At 43.0% G+C, this 17263-nt stretch overlaps 1 protein-coding gene and 1 long non-coding RNA gene across 2 annotated transcripts in view; one reads left to right on the forward strand and one right to left on the reverse strand.

Annotated features, from left to right (window-relative positions):
• Positions 1–2220: 2220 nt before the first annotated feature.
• The window catches only part of AMMECR1 (AMMECR nuclear protein 1), a 128744-nt gene continuing 113701 nt past the window's right edge, over positions 2221–17263 (forward strand). The window contains exon 1 of the mRNA XM_081897430.1: positions 2221–2672. Within this exon, the coding sequence (XP_081753556.1) occupies positions 2474–2672 (199 nt within the window). The 5' untranslated portion in view covers positions 2221–2473. The remainder of the gene's footprint in view (positions 2673–17263) is intronic.
• On the reverse strand, positions 3808–10397 carry LOC309362078. The gene is made up of 3 exons (XR_014164778.1): positions 10184–10397; positions 4675–4813; positions 3808–4451 (listed from the first exon to the last, which is right to left on the reverse strand). It is a non-coding gene; the product is annotated as an uncharacterized lncRNA (long non-coding RNA).

The raw sequence follows: 17263 nt of genomic DNA on the forward strand, positions 1-17263 counted from the left end.
TTTAATTTGGAATTCTCCTCCTCCAGCATCACCACCCTGGAAAAATTCCTGTGGATGCCCGTATTTGGGTCTCCAGTTGTTGTTGGAATACAACCCCTATGATCCCCAGCTAACAAGGCCAATGGTCAGGGGTGATGGGAGTTGTAGTTCAAGAGCTCAGTCTTCCCGCGTGTCACTTGTAACAGTCATTGTTGTTGTTACTGTTGAAATCAGTGGTTGAAATCAGTGTTGTATCGAAAGGTTCAGTGTGCCATCCTGAATCAAAATGGCACCCAGTTTTATCCAAACACAGATGAAAACCTGCTTCTTAACCTCAGGAACCATTGTGCAAAATTTGGTTAGGATACCTTAAGAGGTGTCCCAATGCATAGTGAAAAAACAACAGATTTTTTTTTTAATTAAAAAAGTTTTATGTATGCTGTTGTACTTGTACATATTTTTACGATGCTGTAAATTGCTCTGAGATGCAACATGGGAAGTGATTCATAAATGAAATGAAATAAATAAATAAATAGTCCATACCCTGTTTAGAATTCACCTTCAGGGGTATTTGTTTTTGTTTTTGTTTATTTTGCCCCTCGTATCTGTACTCTCCTTGCATTGCCATTGTTTTAATGATAAGCAACATGAGCCCACAGCTGCTTGAAGAAGAAAGGTCCTCCCTTTTTATCTATTAAACCAAAAACATGTAATATAATTCAATAACATGTAGAAAATAAAGTAATAAAGAAAAAATATATAATTGAACAGAAATTGAAATTAAACATATAGTTTGGGTCATTGTATTCACAGTCCCTGGGAAGTATAACTATTGGCATTGGAAGGTCCTTTTTCTGGTATAATTGTTTCTGCTTTAATGATGGATAGTGCAGGCCCACTTCTGACCCCATGTAGTATCCCATGGGTTTTGACAGGGTACTCACTGTGTGAGAAAACCTTCCAATGGGTCTACTTTAATACCAGGGCTCGTCCACCAGGCAAGAGGAGTCAATTGCCTTAGGCAGCAGGATCCACTTTAGGCAGTAAATCCCTATGTGGATCTTTCTTGCCCCTTGTTCTTGATGTAGAACTTCCCTCACCTGCCCTTCCCTGGTGGAGAGGGGTCTATCTCAGGTGCCGAAATGTATTGGGCCAGCCCTGCCTAATACCACAAAGCAGCAGGAATCAGGATCAGCTCAGCTGTTGTGTTTACCGGTGAACAGCCGATACACTCAGTATAGTAGCTAAAACTTGCTTATGCAGGCAAGGCTGTGGCTCCATACACCCCACCCCACTCCAAGAAAATATTAATTCTGGGCATTGTCAGTTTTTAAGGGTTGCTGGGAATTGTAATTCCCTGAAGTCTTTTGAGGGGGCGGGTCTATGTGCTTTGAATGTGCTTTAAAGCTATGGTGTGTTCACAGCCTAAGACTCCCAACTTAGTTCCCAGGAAACTATGGAGCGAACCACACCCAAATAGGGGAGGGAGCTTCTATCACAAACTAGGCACATCTCTTTAAAGATACAGGCCACACACACTGAAGTAGGTAGCAGTAAGTGGTCCTCAGATTGTACAACATTCTCATTTAAAGTTGAAGAGTTTCTAAAAATTCCAAATAGTGGTGTATCTCACTGGAGGCACCGTATTAATACTGTTGTCCTCCTTTATGTGTAAAATAACTTTCTGCCACATAGTTGAAAACAAACATTGCTCTCTGCTATGCCATACGATCTGAATGAATTCTTCAGCAATAGCTGTGAACCAGATTAGACTGTGTCATAAATCCTTATTTTATCCCTCTACATATTTCCATTTTATTACCAACCTTCCACTCCCTCAAAAAAAAACCCAAAAAAAAACCCGGCCCTGGCAGCTACCAATATATAAAGAATCAATTCTTTTATGCAATCTATTTTCGTTTGGACCATCCCATATCCTCAGTAACGCTAGCGACGGGGAAACTTGATACCTCGCCCCTGCAGACTTTTTTCAGACTCAGCATCAGAGTGTCTTTTCGTTATCCAGCTGCCCAGAGGCCAAGGGAGAACCAGCCAGTAGAAAAGGAAGCCCTGCTACTGATGGGTTAAAAATGTGCAGACCTCTGCATAATGTCAGGACGCTGGAGCATGTGAATTCTCAGAAGCAGGGACGCTGCCGTAATTCAGCGCGTCACCCAACCCCAAAAGAGAAGGATGATGAGGGCAAGTATAGTGGTTCTTCGAGCGCGTTCGCCTCCTCCTTTTAGGCTGGGCTCTTAAGGGTTAAGACGAGGGGGGAAGCGTTGGTGGCCGGCTCATGTCCTGTCAGTGGCGAATTCGCAATTTCACTCCCTTTCTGAGCATCCTTGCTCCCTACTGCCAGCAATTTCTTGCTGTGGTCGTACACTCCAGCAACCCAGATTCTCCACCGTTCCGCAAATTCTTGCTCAGGTTTCAAGCAAGCCACTGACAGCAGCCTGTCCTATTTTGGGGAACGTAGCCTCCTCGACTGCGGATGCAGCTTAACAATAACGCAGGAAGCATGTTAAAGAACTGCAGCTATTTGCCTTGCACGTTGTGTTCATTTCTCTTTATATCTCCATTTTCCTGCTCCGATCCCATAAAGGACAATCTCTCTTGCAAACAAAACCCCCAGAGCCTAGTTAGCGGGACCGAAGGCTCCCAGACACGGATTGCCTGCCAGCCACAGCACGGTAAGGACATGAGCACTTTTGGCTAGTTTTGCATGGCAGTTTGATGGAGCTTACTGAATGTGGTTCTTCCCACCTTCCCACCCACCCCGTTTGCATCCATCATTTCCAGATCAGATTTGTCGGCATGGCAGGCAGCTCCTGGCAGTCCCAGTCTCCATTTTCATCCTCTGAAATCTTCCAGCCTTAAGTAACACATTTAGATTCGCCGTTCCTCTCTCTCTCTCTCTCCATTCTGGAAACTGACGACGCACATCGCCAATGCTGTTCAGTTCCATTCAGCTTACCCAGAAAAAAAAAAGCATGTCAGGGTTTTGCTGTCGTCGTCATCGTCGTTCTGTGTAAAACCTTACCGAATCCTAGTTGCTTTGCTTGCCTGGGTTGCTTTAGATATTAAAGAAGGCTCATTTTATTCGTGCTTGGATGTATCTGATTATGAAGAAGTGTTTCTGGAACAGAACCCACCTCTTTTCGTTGGGGTGGTGTTTCTGTCGCCAACATTATCCAGAAGCTTTTCTTCCAGCGTTTGGGTGCCTTCTTGCTGGATTTAAATAGATGTCTTGACTAACTAAAAAAAAAAAATTGCAAACACAGCAACAACGCTTCAGGGCTGTTTCACAAATTACTCAGCAGCAAACCCATGTTTGCTCATGAGTGTACACACAGCAGGACGTTGCACCAAGATGAGGGTTTGGAAGGATGTCATTGTCACATTCACACATTCTGAGCTGGGGGCTGTGTGTGCATATGAAACATTATACCTTTGAGGTGAAATGTGCAGAGGCCCTTATATGGCAGATGCAAAGGGTTTTCTTTGGCATCTCCCTGTTACACGTGCTGTAACTCAGTTGTCGAGCATCGTATTCACATGCAAAACGGTCCCAGGTTCAGTCCCTGGTTTCTCCAGGTAGGTCTTGGAAGGACTCATGCAGAAACCCTGGCGAATTGCTGCCAGTGGGGTCCCAGCCGCACTGCACATTAAAAACAGTGTCATATCATTTTAAACATCCATGGCTCCCCCAAGGAATCCTGGGAACTGCAGTTTGTTCAGGGTGTTGAGAGTTGCTAGGAGACCCCTATTGTCCCCTCTCAGAGCAACAATTCCCAAATGGATTGGGAATTGCAGCTCTGCAAGGGGAAAAGGAATTAGGAGGCCTTGTTTGGCGATTTGTTTGTTTACAGGGTGCCCTCTAGGGCATTGCCGTTACAAGATAGCTTACATAATCATGAAACACACACAAAATGTTTGAAACAAGAAAATCCAGACAGCAACTTCGCAATATTTTTAAGCGCTGATCATTTATTTCACATGTTGCTAAAGCAGCAATATGCATTCCATTAAATCCACACAATGTAATTGCTTTAACTTGTTTTGCGGCAGAGGTGGAAAGTCTTTGGCATTCCAGATGTTGCTTGAGCACAACTTCAATCAGCTCTAGCCAGCATGGCTCCTGGTAAGGGATGGTTGGAGCTGTATTCCAGCTATCCTTCAACATCTGCATTTCTTTGGATTTTGTGATGCAGGCCACCAGCCAAAATAATTTGTACAGAGATGCATGAAGTAACATACAGAAATACATTTTATTAGGCAAAATCATGATTTGCATTGAGCGGGAGAGCTGGGAAAAATAACAACTTTGGGAGACCAAAATTGACAGATTATTCCATCCCTGGATGGGTGCAGGCATTCCTTCAGATAACCTGATCCAAAACTTTAGGGCTTTACAGCAGAAAACCAGCACTTTGACTTAGGCCCAGAAATGCCCTGGCTTGCATGATAAACTTACTACAGTGGTAGCTCTGGTTACATGCGTTTCAGGTTACAGACTCTGCTAACCCAGAAATAGTACCTCGGGTTAAGAACTTCAGGATGAGAACAGAAATCGGGCTCCAGTGGCGCGGTGGCAGCGGGAGGCCCCATTAACTAAAGTGGTGCTTCGGGTTAAGAACAGTTTCAGGTTAAGAACAGACCTCCGGAACGAATTAAGTACGTAACCAGAGATACCACTGTACTGGTTTAGGGTTTGCGTTGCTTGTTTTGACCACCTGGCCCCAACCAGGATTGAGGCAGCCATGTTCTTCACCAGTTCAAGTACCTGAACCATCTTCAAAAGCAATCCCACATACAAGACATTACCTGCAGTCTAGGATGAGAAAGATGTTGGGTGATTATGGTGCTACCTGACTCGCTTGGTGTTTCTTTGCTTCTTTGTCCAAGAAAGGCTTATGTAACTAAAACGATCATTTATTTAGACTTCCTATCATTTTCCAGCTGCCCACTCAGAGCATAGCCATGCTGTATTAAGACTGCCAAACAATTAGGAACTGCGAGGTTACTAGTCTGGATAGCTCACTTGGTTAGAGTGTGGTGCAGACAACACCAAGGTGGCAGGTTCAATCCCCTTATGGGGCTGCATATTCCTGCTTTGCATGGGGTTAGACTAAATGATCCTCAGGGTCTCTTCCAACTCTATGATTCTATGATCTGGTAGTGGCAAAATGGCCAGCACATATTACACGGATTCTGTACCAGTTAATTGGCTATTTATTATTTCATTTCTGTGCTCAGTATAGAACACTGATATTAATGTTTAAAGGATCACTTATATCCATATGAATATGTCCAGGCCTTTAATATCAAGCATACTTTTCCATGTTTATTTGTAATAAAACAAGAAAATCTTTAATAAAAACTAATTAAGAAAAAATATGAAACTTAGAGACTGTGATCTTTGTCCCATCACTGGTAAATGTCAGCCTCACTTCCTCTCAGTTTCATATTTTTCCAATCTTAATTTCAATCCTCTACATTTCCACATGCAAAAAAAAGGGGGGGGTGTAAAAAGACCTCCGGAAAATTCATCATCTTTTAATGTGGATTTCTTTTAACATGCAATTTCATCTAATATATTCATTTTCACAATCTTCCCAATATAATGCAAATTTTTATTACTTTATACATTTTACAGTTTATTCAATTTTGTACACACTGCTTGGCTGCAGAACTGCAATACACGATTCAGGGAAATGTGAATTTTCAAGAACGGTTGTGTTTCGGTTCATGTATTGTATAGTTTCAAAAAGTGTGAATTAGGTAGATTTGCAAACAGAACAAATTTCTCTCCCATCTCTGGTATTAGGATATGAGAGTGCAGAGATAAAGCAGGCCTGTCATCAGCTATTGGTCAAATGGAGCATTGGTCAAGGGCACCCAGAATCTTGAAAGGACCCCTCACTAGCCCACCAGAGCCCAGCTATGTTGCCATTCACTGTCCATGGTGCCTGCCTGCCATCTTAAATTACCCAAAATATAATGCCCTGCCCTATAAATCTATGAAATGCATTGATTCCATAGACGTATGTTGCAGGCAGAGCCATACCCATCCTGGTCAGGGGATAATTGGGGAGGGGGTGGAGTTCATTGTCAGCCCCATGCCAAGGGCCCATCAAACTGTGGACCTGGCACTGAGATAAGGTCATTCATTGCAGGTACTCAAATAGTTTGTGCCAAATCCAAGGGCAATCAGTCATGGTGTGCTCGCTACTGAAAATTTCTTCTGCATCTTGCTCTGTTTTTCTTATCCGCTATCAGTTAATGAGAAAAGAACCTTCGTTCAGTAATTAGCAAAAGAAAGAGAAAACATTGTGGTTGGCATACAGATTTTTTTTTTCAGGCTTTCCTTGTGGTTGAGATGGCCAAGGGTGGGTTTAGAGGGTTCTTCTTTTCTGCCCACAAATCATCATCCTCTCCAAGTGCCCACACTTTCTGAAACCAAAAGACATCTTCAGCTGGGCTTTCCTATATGTCTGGGGAACCAGGAAGGTTGCCTACCATGACAGCTGTTCATAATTATTTCTTTAAGTGAAGAATTTTTAGTTCTTTTTCTTTAAAAAAAAAATCAGTAGATGATGATGATAGTTAATTTCCCCAGCTTCCACTAAAACCCACAGGAGACCTCATGATGTAACTCTTCCCAATGGGCCTTTTTTAGATTAGGGAGCTGGGGAGGCTGCATAGTGCTGGAGAAATGTTTAATGGAAAGGGTGGGGAACACCCACCACCCACAGCCAATTCACAATGATACGGTAAGCTCAACCCTACACCCACCAAGGTTCTGGAAGAATTCTAAAGTACCCTGAGAATGAGGAAGGTGGAAGGAAGCCTCTTTTCAGAGAAAGAAAACTTTAGTATAATTGAAGAGCGTGTTTCAGCATATCACTAGTGAATGTAGGAGTTTGGGGGTGGAGCACAGAAGCAGAAGTTCATCTCCAGGTTCTACTGCCCAAGGAAGTGAGGTTGATGGCTACCAGGAGAAGGGCCTTTTCAGTGATGGTGCTCATTCATGGAATGCACTTCCTAGAAAAGTTCACCTGGTGTCTATGCAAGGGCTTTTTAGGTGGTTTTTGTTCTCTAAGCCAGTTGAACTAGAATGGGCACATATACCTGGTGCATTAGATATTTGCACCAATGCAACACAACAACTGCTAAATTAAAATAATAATCTCCACTTTAAAGCCTTGTTGAAAAAGGAAGACCTTCAATAGGCACTAGAAAAACGACAACAACAGAGATTGCACTTTCTGATATGTAATGGGGGGGGCAGTTCCTAAGGGCAGATGCCACCACATGAAAGGAGCACTTCAAACATTGTACAGAACGGGGCTCAGGATTAGATGATATCTAAAGGAGACTCTCTGGGACGCAGGTGGCGCTGTGGGTTAAAGCCTCAGCGCCTAGGACTTGCCGATTGAAAGGTCGGCGGTTCGAATCCCTGCGGCGGGGTGCGCTCCCGCTGCTCGGTCCCAGCGCCTGCCAACCTAGCAGTTTGAAAGCACCTCCGGGTGCAAGTAGATAAATAGGGACCGCTTGCCAGCGGGAAGGTAAACGGCGTTTCTGTGTGCAGCTCTGGCTCGCCAGATGCAGCTTTGTCACGCTGGCCACGTGACCCGGAAGTGTCTCCGGACAGCGCTGGCCCCTGGCCTCTTAAGTGAGATGGGCGCACAACCCCAGAGTCTGGCAAGACTGGCCCGTACGGGCAGGGGTACCTTTACCTTTACCTTTAAAGGAGACTCTCTGCTGCAGAGCACAGTGATTGGTTAGGTATTTTAATATTTTAGCTGCTGCACTGGTTTCAAATAGATTATCAATGCAATAGTTTTTATGACTGGCATTTTTGGTATTCCACTGGTAAACTTTTGCATAAATTTGTATATTTCTGCAAGCCTCCCAAAGTTTTGTATACTTAAGGGTACTTAACCAATGGTCAACAGTTTTGGTGGCTGAATTTAGGATTATGATAATGGCAAAGATGGAGTTGTCCAAGTTAAGGCCAGAGATGAGAAACTTGTAATAGTCAAAGCAAAAGAAGATGAGAACATGGAACAGAGGAGGGAAAGGGAAAGGTCATGTTTTGCAATACTGTACAAAGCAGCAAGGTTTTACAACAGATTCAATGTGGGGAGCAAAGGAGAGAGAGAGAATAATGAAGCCAATGGCTTCATGCCTGAAGAAGATGGTGAATGGTAATATTGAGAGAATATAAAGATACAGTGATAAAATATCCAAGTCAAGATATCAGACAATCAGTTGGACATGTGGGATTGGATGGAGGACATTAGCTATACAGTAGTACCTTGGGTTACATACGCATCAGGTTACATTCGCTTCAGGTTACAGACTCCACTAACCCAGAAATAGTACCTCGGGTTAAGAACTTTGCTTCAGGATGAGAACAGAAATTGTGCTCCGGCAGTGCGGCAGCAGGAAGAGGCCCCATTAGCTAAATTGGTGCTTCAGGTTAAGAACAGTTTCAGATTAAGAATGGACCTCCAGAACGAATTAAGTACCTACTTAACCCGAGGTACCACTGTAATCACAGAGAGGTAGAGTTGGGTGGTGTCAGCTCCCACTAAAAGGCATGAGATTTGACCATGCCATGCAAGATCAGGGTGCAGACAAAGAATAGCAGAAGACTTTAGATGAATCCTTGAGAGGCCCACAAATATGAGGAAAACAGAGAAAGAGTGTTCCCCTGCGGAAAAAACAGGTTGGAAAAAACAGACTGAGGACTGGAACCCAGACTATGTGATGATGCCCTTTGCAAAAGCCTGTGCTGCCTTTCCACTCATGGATATTTAGCACAAACATCAAAGTATCCTCCATAAAGACTGTTCATTGTTTGCACACAGCATTGATATGACTTTATCAAATCAAAAGGACTTTCACTGTCAGTTATATGCAGAAGACAACCCAGCTATATATTTCTACCCCAAGCCACCGTCAGATCCTTTCTGTCCAACTGTTTTCCTGATTCTTGGGATAGTGGATAAGCAACTCAAACTCTACTATGTCCAAGACATTCTCTCCAAGATTATTTTCCATTAACTTTTTAATTTCCCACTATGACCAGCCCAGGGCAACACCTGCAGGTACTTGATAAAGCAGCTTTGATTTCACTAAGCTGTTATGAGTTTGCCTGGGAACCTTAAAGTGCCTAGGGTGCAGTAGAATAAATTGGGAATTCTTGGTCAGTTGAACCAGTTTCAGTCTGGAGTATAAATTTACTCTAAAGCCAAATCTCTGCAAGGCTACCCAGCAAAACCATTGCTGGGGTAGGGTTTTAATAGCTGCTGCAAAATAGGTGGGAATCCTTATGCAGATGCTGAAGCATGTAAGGAGATCATTTAACGCTGGCACTTCAGAAAGCAATCTGTCAATTTCAGTATTTGTATTGGAAGGGTGACCTTGGTGCTAAAAGCTTCTCACTGTGGTATTTGCCTTCCTGCTGGTGTGAGATTCTAAGAGGCAACTTGGCAGCTAATTCCAAACAAGCCCATGAAAGGCTAGCCAACTTCTTTGCAAGAGTTCACAGCCCTTGACCTACATTTGGCCAGTCCACCCATGAGGCAAGGTGAGGCAACCCACCCCCCTGCCCCGCTCAGGCAGTAGAATCCACAGGGGCAGCAGATCTTGATATAGATTCCTATCCCCCCACCCCAGTTTCTGATGCAGATCTTCCCTCACCCCTTCTTCCCTGGCGGGGGGGGTGCCATTTTGTGGTTCGCCTCAGGTGCCAAAATGTATTGGGCCAGCTCTGGAACTGCAAGGTAGTCATACCTGGCCTCAGCAGTGTGGCCTATCAAGGGCATCAATTTACAAGCTGGGCCAGAGGCATGGATCTCACACCAGTCCTGGCTGCTCAGTTAAACAAGCTCTCATCAGCAAATCAGAGGGTGAGCTCGATTTCACTCTGAAAGAAGGAGGGTGAAGTCTATGCTTGAGCAAGGATGTAAATATACTAGTCAGAACGCTGGAGGTCAGTTTGACATTAATAGGACATAATTTTTCTTTGTTGTCTATTGAATGTGTTGCCTTACAGAAGGAATTATCCTCCCAAGGTGCTTTAAAATAGTAAAACAATATAATAAGGTTACATTTAAAAATACACACAAAACAACACACACATTTTAGAACAACAGCAGTGAATGAATAAAATGTTGGATGGGTTTTTTACCTGCCTTTTAGGATAAATTATCCTTCCCATGGTAGATTTTGAAAGAACTCAGCTGCCTTTAGGCCCGTGGTGAGGTTGCTCCAGCCCTCCAGGTGTTGCTGGACTAAAATCACCATCACCCTGGACCATGGACCATGTTGATGAGAGTTGGACTCCATCTTTTCAGTGCAGCTAGGCCAAGGGACACCTGTTGTCCATGGGATTCCTTTCTGCAGTGTGGGTCCTACGCAGAAACAAAGGAATTGCAATCTGAATCAAATGAATTTACCTTATGCATTTTTATCAGTTAATGCCACTGAGAACAACCCCCAGATATAACACCAAATTCAAAATCAGAGCTACTGTCCAGTATAAGTACTACAGTAGGAACAGATATGGCATGCAACTAGGGGGAAATGTACAAGACCCATAGCTTGGCTGTATTCATACAGTGAATACAGTTTGGGATATGTTGTAAATGTACATGGTTAAACTTGGTTTGGTGAAGGAAGGGAAAGAATGATTAACATAAGGAATTTTATGCTACACAGGATTCATTTGTATGTTTCTGGAATGAGTATTTTTAGCAAAATGCAGCAATTGGTTCTTATTTTATTTTTAGAAAACCAGTAAGGTTTGTGTGTTTGTGACTATAGGATTGTCTCCAACATGAGTCCTACTTAAAGGTGTGGGATGGGTTTTAATAGGTAGGAAAGGATATTTGATTGCAATTTATCCCTTCAGGTGCCCATGTGTATGGGTTGCATGTGCAAAGAGATTGGCTTACCACTTTGTTTAAAATGTGGGGCTGAGCAGAGTTCAAAGTCCCATCCTTAGCAGAAAAATCGAAAGAGTAAGAATTAGGCTGTGAAATCTTTTAATTAACTAAGTTTACAACCCTCAGAAATAAATTGGCAGCCAGTATAAGTACTGCTTGAGATGTGCTCAATTCTCCAAGTTCTAGTCTTCAAGTTCTGAGCAAATGACCTTAAGCAATTGCAGCTTCCGGACACTTTTCTTAGGCAGTCCCATCAAAAACCCATTTGTAAGAATCTATTGTGTAATTGCTGCAATGGGATAATACATCCTGTTCTCAAAATAGCTTGTGGATCTAAACCACCAGGCTCCCTGTGAGCAATTAGTGACTATCGCCAGGTCTAAAGAGGTAATTATCTAATGTTAGCATGTGTGCTTGAGAGACACCTAAGGCCTCTAAACATGCTTTCAGAAAGGCAGGATCTTTTACTGGTGTTGTATGGCATGTTGTCCCGAGTTGTTGTTATTTAGTCATTTAGTCGTGTCCAACTCTTCGTGACCCCATGGACCAGAGCATGCCAGGCACTCCTGTCTTCCACTGCTTCCCGCAGTTTGGTCCTTAAGAATGGATGCGTTTGATCTTCTTGCAGTCCATGGGACTCTCAAGAGTCTCCTCCAGCACCATAATTCAAAAGCATCAATTCTTCGGCAATCAGCCTTCTTTATGGTCCAGCTCTCACTTCCATACATCACTACTGGGAAAACCATAGCTATTACTATACGGACCTTTGTTGTCCTGAGTATGCATCTAAATCCTTCTGTGACAAGAAAAGCATACCAACACACCAAAACTACTGATATTTATTCAAAAGAACAATAGGTATTTGTAAGAATCCATTGGTTGAGCCATGGCAGCATATATACAACCATGGGCTGTATTGTACGATGATCATGCTCCAAAATGTGAAGAAATAATCGTTCCTATGTTAAAATGGGGAACTAGCAGTGGAAAGCTACAATACAAATACAGTGGTACCTCGGGTTAAGAACTTAATTCGTTCTGGAGGTCTGTTCTTAACCTGAAACTGTTCTTAACCTGAAGCACCACTTTAGCTAATGGGGCCTCTCACCCTGAAGCAAAGTTCTTAACCCGAGGTACTATTTCTGGGTTAGTGGAGTCTGTAACCTGAAGCATCTGTAACCCAAGGTACCACTGTATAGGTACAACGTTCCCTCTTCTAGCACTCTAGAATGTGTGAAGTTACATCAGATCTTTATCAGGAGAGCAGGATCACAGGTATGGACCCTCCACCAAGCCTTTGATCCCGTGGCAAGTTTACAATTTTCCTTTGAGAATGGATAGGTAATGGGAGCAGACAAACACAGCAGAACAGCAATGCTTAGCTCCTGTCTTACGAGATTTGAGGGGAAAGACTTTGTGACATGAGGGAGCAATTAAAGGAGAGATAGGGGCATGCACAGAAGGGGCGTGTTTACAGGTGGAATGGGATGCCATCAACAAAGTTTGTCTCTTAGATCATGGGTAGGCAAGCTAAGGCCCGGGGGCCGGATCTGGCCCAATCGTCTTCTAAATCCGGCCCGCAGACGGTCCGGGAATCAGCATGTTTTCACATGAGTAGAATGTGTTCTTTAAAATGCATCTCTGGGTTATTTGTGGGGCCTGCCTGGTGTTTTTACATGAGCAGAATGTGTGCTCTAATGCATATCTGGGTTATTTGTGGGGCATAGGAATTCATTCATATATTTTTTTTTTTTCAAAATATAACCCGGTCCCCCACAAGGTCTGAGGGACAGCCCCCTGCTGAAAAAGTTTGCTGACCCCTGTCTTAGATGGTGCTCTTGAATAGACTGCCTTGTTGGGGACAATTGCTGTGGCACGTGACTTCTTCTTTTGACAGAGCAGCTTCATTGAGACACTGGTCTCTATCTGCATTTCTGCAGGACTCCCAGTCTGATGCAGGAGTTTTAAGGTTCCAAAACTTGATTCTCAGCAGCTTTTGTTTGCCAGTTACCTTGTGATCTTTATTGCAACCCAGCATTTAGTCAGGTGATTTAGTCAGTGAGGTTCCTGTCACTCAGTGGCCTTGCCAGCAAGAGGGTAAGGCATCAAGGGGTAAGTATGATGGCAAATAAGGTGCAGGAAGGGAATTTTACCCAGGATCCTTAGCCAGGCTAACCTTTGGTTAACTTCCAAACACAAAATTGAGGCTGACAGTTGAATCACTCACTAATTTACACTGGTGTGAATTGCAAAAAAATACATTTTTTTTAAAGAAAGCTTAAAATGAAATCCATGCCAGTGATTATTATACACATAAATAAATGAGCATCTACCAAATTGATTTCCTTTGAGGGGTTTCAGGGAAGCTAAGCCAAGCCTTGCCATTTCACACCACTAGAGGGTGCCAAAGCATTACCTAATACAGCATAATTTCAGATTTTCGGCACATGGCCTTATTCAATCTGTTACCATCCCATGAGACAAAGTCAAATCGTATCCTGATAGACAAATGTCTTGATTACTATAAACATCCAAAAGGATCCAATGAATATGAGGAAAGCTTTGATACTTCTTAGGTTAGTGGTATTGGAAGCTCTGGAGTTATTAAGCAGCAATTTTTCTGTTCAGTATAGTTGGCCAGTTTTAAACTCCATTATAAACATTGCAGTCCCTAGAGCATGGGTAGGCAAACTAAGGCCCAGGGGCCGGATCCGGCCCAATCACCTTCTAAATCCGGCCCACGAACGGTCCAGGAATCAGCGTGTTTTTACATGAGTAGGATGTGTCCTTTTATTTAAAATGCATCTCTTGGTTATTCGTGGGGCACAGGAATTCGTTCATTCCCTCCCCCCAAAAAAATATATACCGTAGTCTGGTCCCCCACAAGGTCTGAGGGACAGTGGACTGGCCCCCTGCTGAAAAGGTTTGCAGACCCCTGCCCTAGTGCATCAGAATTCAGCAAATATTGTTTGAAGGCACAAGTAGCACATATTGTCAGAGGGTGAGAGTGTGGGTGTGAGAGAGAGGCGAAGATAATCACCAGATCAAGGGAGTGAATCTCCTACGCTTGTTTACTCAGAAGTAAATCCCCCTGATCTCAATTGGATTCACTCCCGGGTTCGGTACATATCATCTTGCATTCTCGAACATAAAGAAATTGTCACACCTCATTTATAATTAACCTGGCCTGGCTATTTCACCTACTTCTGCTTTGTAGTCCTGTATGACTCCTTCCCTGAGCACTTATATGGTGCCTTTTCTCTGTCTTCTTTTAAACCCCTTCTCAGAACCTTCTTTCCTAAGAAGTCTTTGGCTTATCCCTTTAGGGCACAAACCTGGTGTTTCTCACCTACCCCGCTGTAGGGTTTTGCAGAGCACTGGGGCCACAACCACATTCTCAGCCCTACTGCTTGCGACAGTGGCAGAGGAAGTTGAGATCGGTCTTGGGATGGGCCTGGTGCCATTGTGCAACAGTGGTGAGGCCAGCTTGGGATCTTGCAGCTCCTCAGGTGGCTGCCCAGCACACCTTGGAACACTCTATTTTCAGGCTTTCCACAGGCTCTCAAAAGCAGAGATTTAACCACCAAGCCCCTTGTTGTTGTTGTTGTTGTTGTTGTTGTTGTTTAGTCGTTTAGTCGTGTCCGACTCTTCGTGACCCCCTGGACCAGAGCATGCCAGGCACTCCTGTCTTCCACTGCCTCCCGCAGTTTGGTCAAACTCATGCTGGTAGCTTCGAGAACACATTAAACCATGCACTGATATAAGCCACCCTAATACCAATAAATCTTCAAGGGCTTTGTGGTTGTTGTTTATCAAGTATGTCTAATGACTGGCAGAGAGGGAGCTTGGCACAGCGCATGGGAAAGTGAATTCCATAATTGTGGGGCCCCCAATGAAAAGGCCATGTCCCTAGTACCAGTAGCCCTCACCAACAGGGTGAGCAATTCACACTTCTCTGAAGTATGCAATGCAGCCAAGTAATGTGTACAAACATGCATACTAAAATGTGCATATAAATGTGTATATTAGTGAAAACAATGTATGAAAATGTGCTCTATTGGGGGAAATTGTTTAGTAAAAATGTGCGTATTAGGCCAAATTCCATACAAATGTGTATGTTTAGGTGAACTTTGCATTATCACAAACTGATGTGGAAATGTGGAGAACTGAACTTAATATTTGAACAATGTGAAACTGATGGAAAGAGAGACTGGCCCATTTCTTCTTCTGTATTGAAAAAGTGATGAGGACACTGGACCTCATACATGAAGAGACCTGTATGCTTATCTCCAACGCCTGGCATTTGACACAATCTGTTAATGCTACCTCCAAACTGCCTTTACCCGTTTCTCCAACAGCAACCCATTAGTCTTCTGACAATCATTACCCAAATACTTTCCCTTAAATACTTCTCAGCAAGACTCCATCTTATCCTGCTATCTTCCACTGGGCATTTTATACGTTTGGCCTTTTACAAATGACATTTATAATTTGTGTTCATTGTATTTTATTGTATTATTTTTGGTCAAAGCTTTCACTGCAGACAGTTGGTGTTTCCTCTGCTGAAAAGTTGCAGAGGCAGAGTTTTTAAATAGAAGTGATCATATGTCACTCCCTGAAGCATTTAAAAACATACTTTCCATAGGGCCAGGACTGTCTCACGTAGGGAATCTGCATGGAATCAAATGGTGTCATCATTAACTGCTATTTCCATACCCTATGACTGACATGAAATCCACAGGAATCCCAGTACCTCTGGCTATTTCATCCATTTCCTCACAGGAGGAAAAGCTATTTACTAATGGAAATATTCCAAGGACTCCCCTTTGGTACCTTCAGGAAGTGCATCATGGACCTTGCTTGGCTCAACATGGGACTGCAGAAAGTAATTTGCAATAGGCATGCATTTATGTAATACTATACATAGCAAAAGCTTTAGGGAGTGGTAAATTTAAGACAATGTTCTTGCAGCTACAATCCAGAGCAAATGCCATTACCACACTTAATAACCATCTCAATGCATGCTCATGGAATCTGGTAAATGCAGGGAGGATGATGCTATTAGTGGCAGTGATGGCTCTCGTCTTCCTCCACTGTCAGTAGTGATATGCCTCTGGACACCAGTCTCTAGGAATGGCAAGTGCTGAACCCATTTCGGCCTGGGGGCCACATTCTTATCTGAGCAACTTTCCAGGGTCCACATGCTGGCCGTAGACACAGCCAGAGACAAAACTGTGCAGAGCAATTAATGTAAATTTTGCATTTGCACAGTAGGCTAGTTTCTACCCTCACTCACGAAGAATAATAATTTGTAAACTGGCATACCTGAACAGACACCTGAACTGCAAACTTTGGTTCATACTATAAGCTTCGTTTATAACGTTAATTAAAACATGACACCAGGAAGAGCAGCAAGCCAGCGGCAAAGGGTAACTGCCATTAAATGTTTTACAACGTTATATTTTATAACGTTTAGAAGATCAATGTAGAACCAGCCTATATGCTAAGCAAAACCTTGGCTTAGGTACAATGTCATGTAGGACCAGGAAGGAGTAAAGTTCCTCTCCAGAAGCCAGAACATTTTAGCAGTCTCAGTAAGCCATGATTTGGCTTACTATGGTGTGCAAGCCAGGCCATTGACTCCCTGAACATTAGTGCCTTTGTGTTCCATATAAGCCTTATTTCTTTCCTCCAGGCTACTCCTCTATTAAGGTAAAAATAAATATATGCAGTCCTTTCCCCCCTAGAAAAATAGGTGACAGTACTCACCACGAAGTTGTTACAATAAGTGCCACACTTTTTAATCCCCAAAAAGAGGTGTTGGTACTGCGTATCCTTAAGTACCCCTTTTTTAAAAAGGACTGAATATATGAACATTCCAGAAACTTTCTTGCACAAATTTTGCCAGCGTGTTTAGTAAGAAGTTAAAGGAGCTGTGATAAATGATCTGATACGAAGCGCATTATTTGGTCTCCCTGCCATTTCATTTCATTCTCTTTGGAGTCCTGCAGCTGGTTATTGAATGCCAGACCACACATATTTTTAGATAATATGTTATTTTAAATGTCTAATCATTATGAATTCACTCACCATTCTTTTCATAAGCAAGGATCATAATGGACTCATCTGTTATTCATGCAAATGTCAAATGGGCTCCCACAGGAATCTATTTTATGCTGTTTCTCCACTAGTTATCAGCAAACTCTAAATCAAATGCCAGCCCTATAACTGTTCATCACCGGGAAGGCTAAATATTTTCCTTAGAAGTTTTTCTTTTTTTTAATTCTTAGGGGCAGTATATGAGATGGGAAAATCAGATTCCA

This window comes from Podarcis melisellensis (genome assembly GCF_964234715.1).
Source record: "Podarcis melisellensis genome assembly, chromosome: Z".
Classification (NCBI taxonomy): Eukaryota; Metazoa; Chordata; class Lepidosauria; order Squamata; family Lacertidae; genus Podarcis; species Podarcis melisellensis.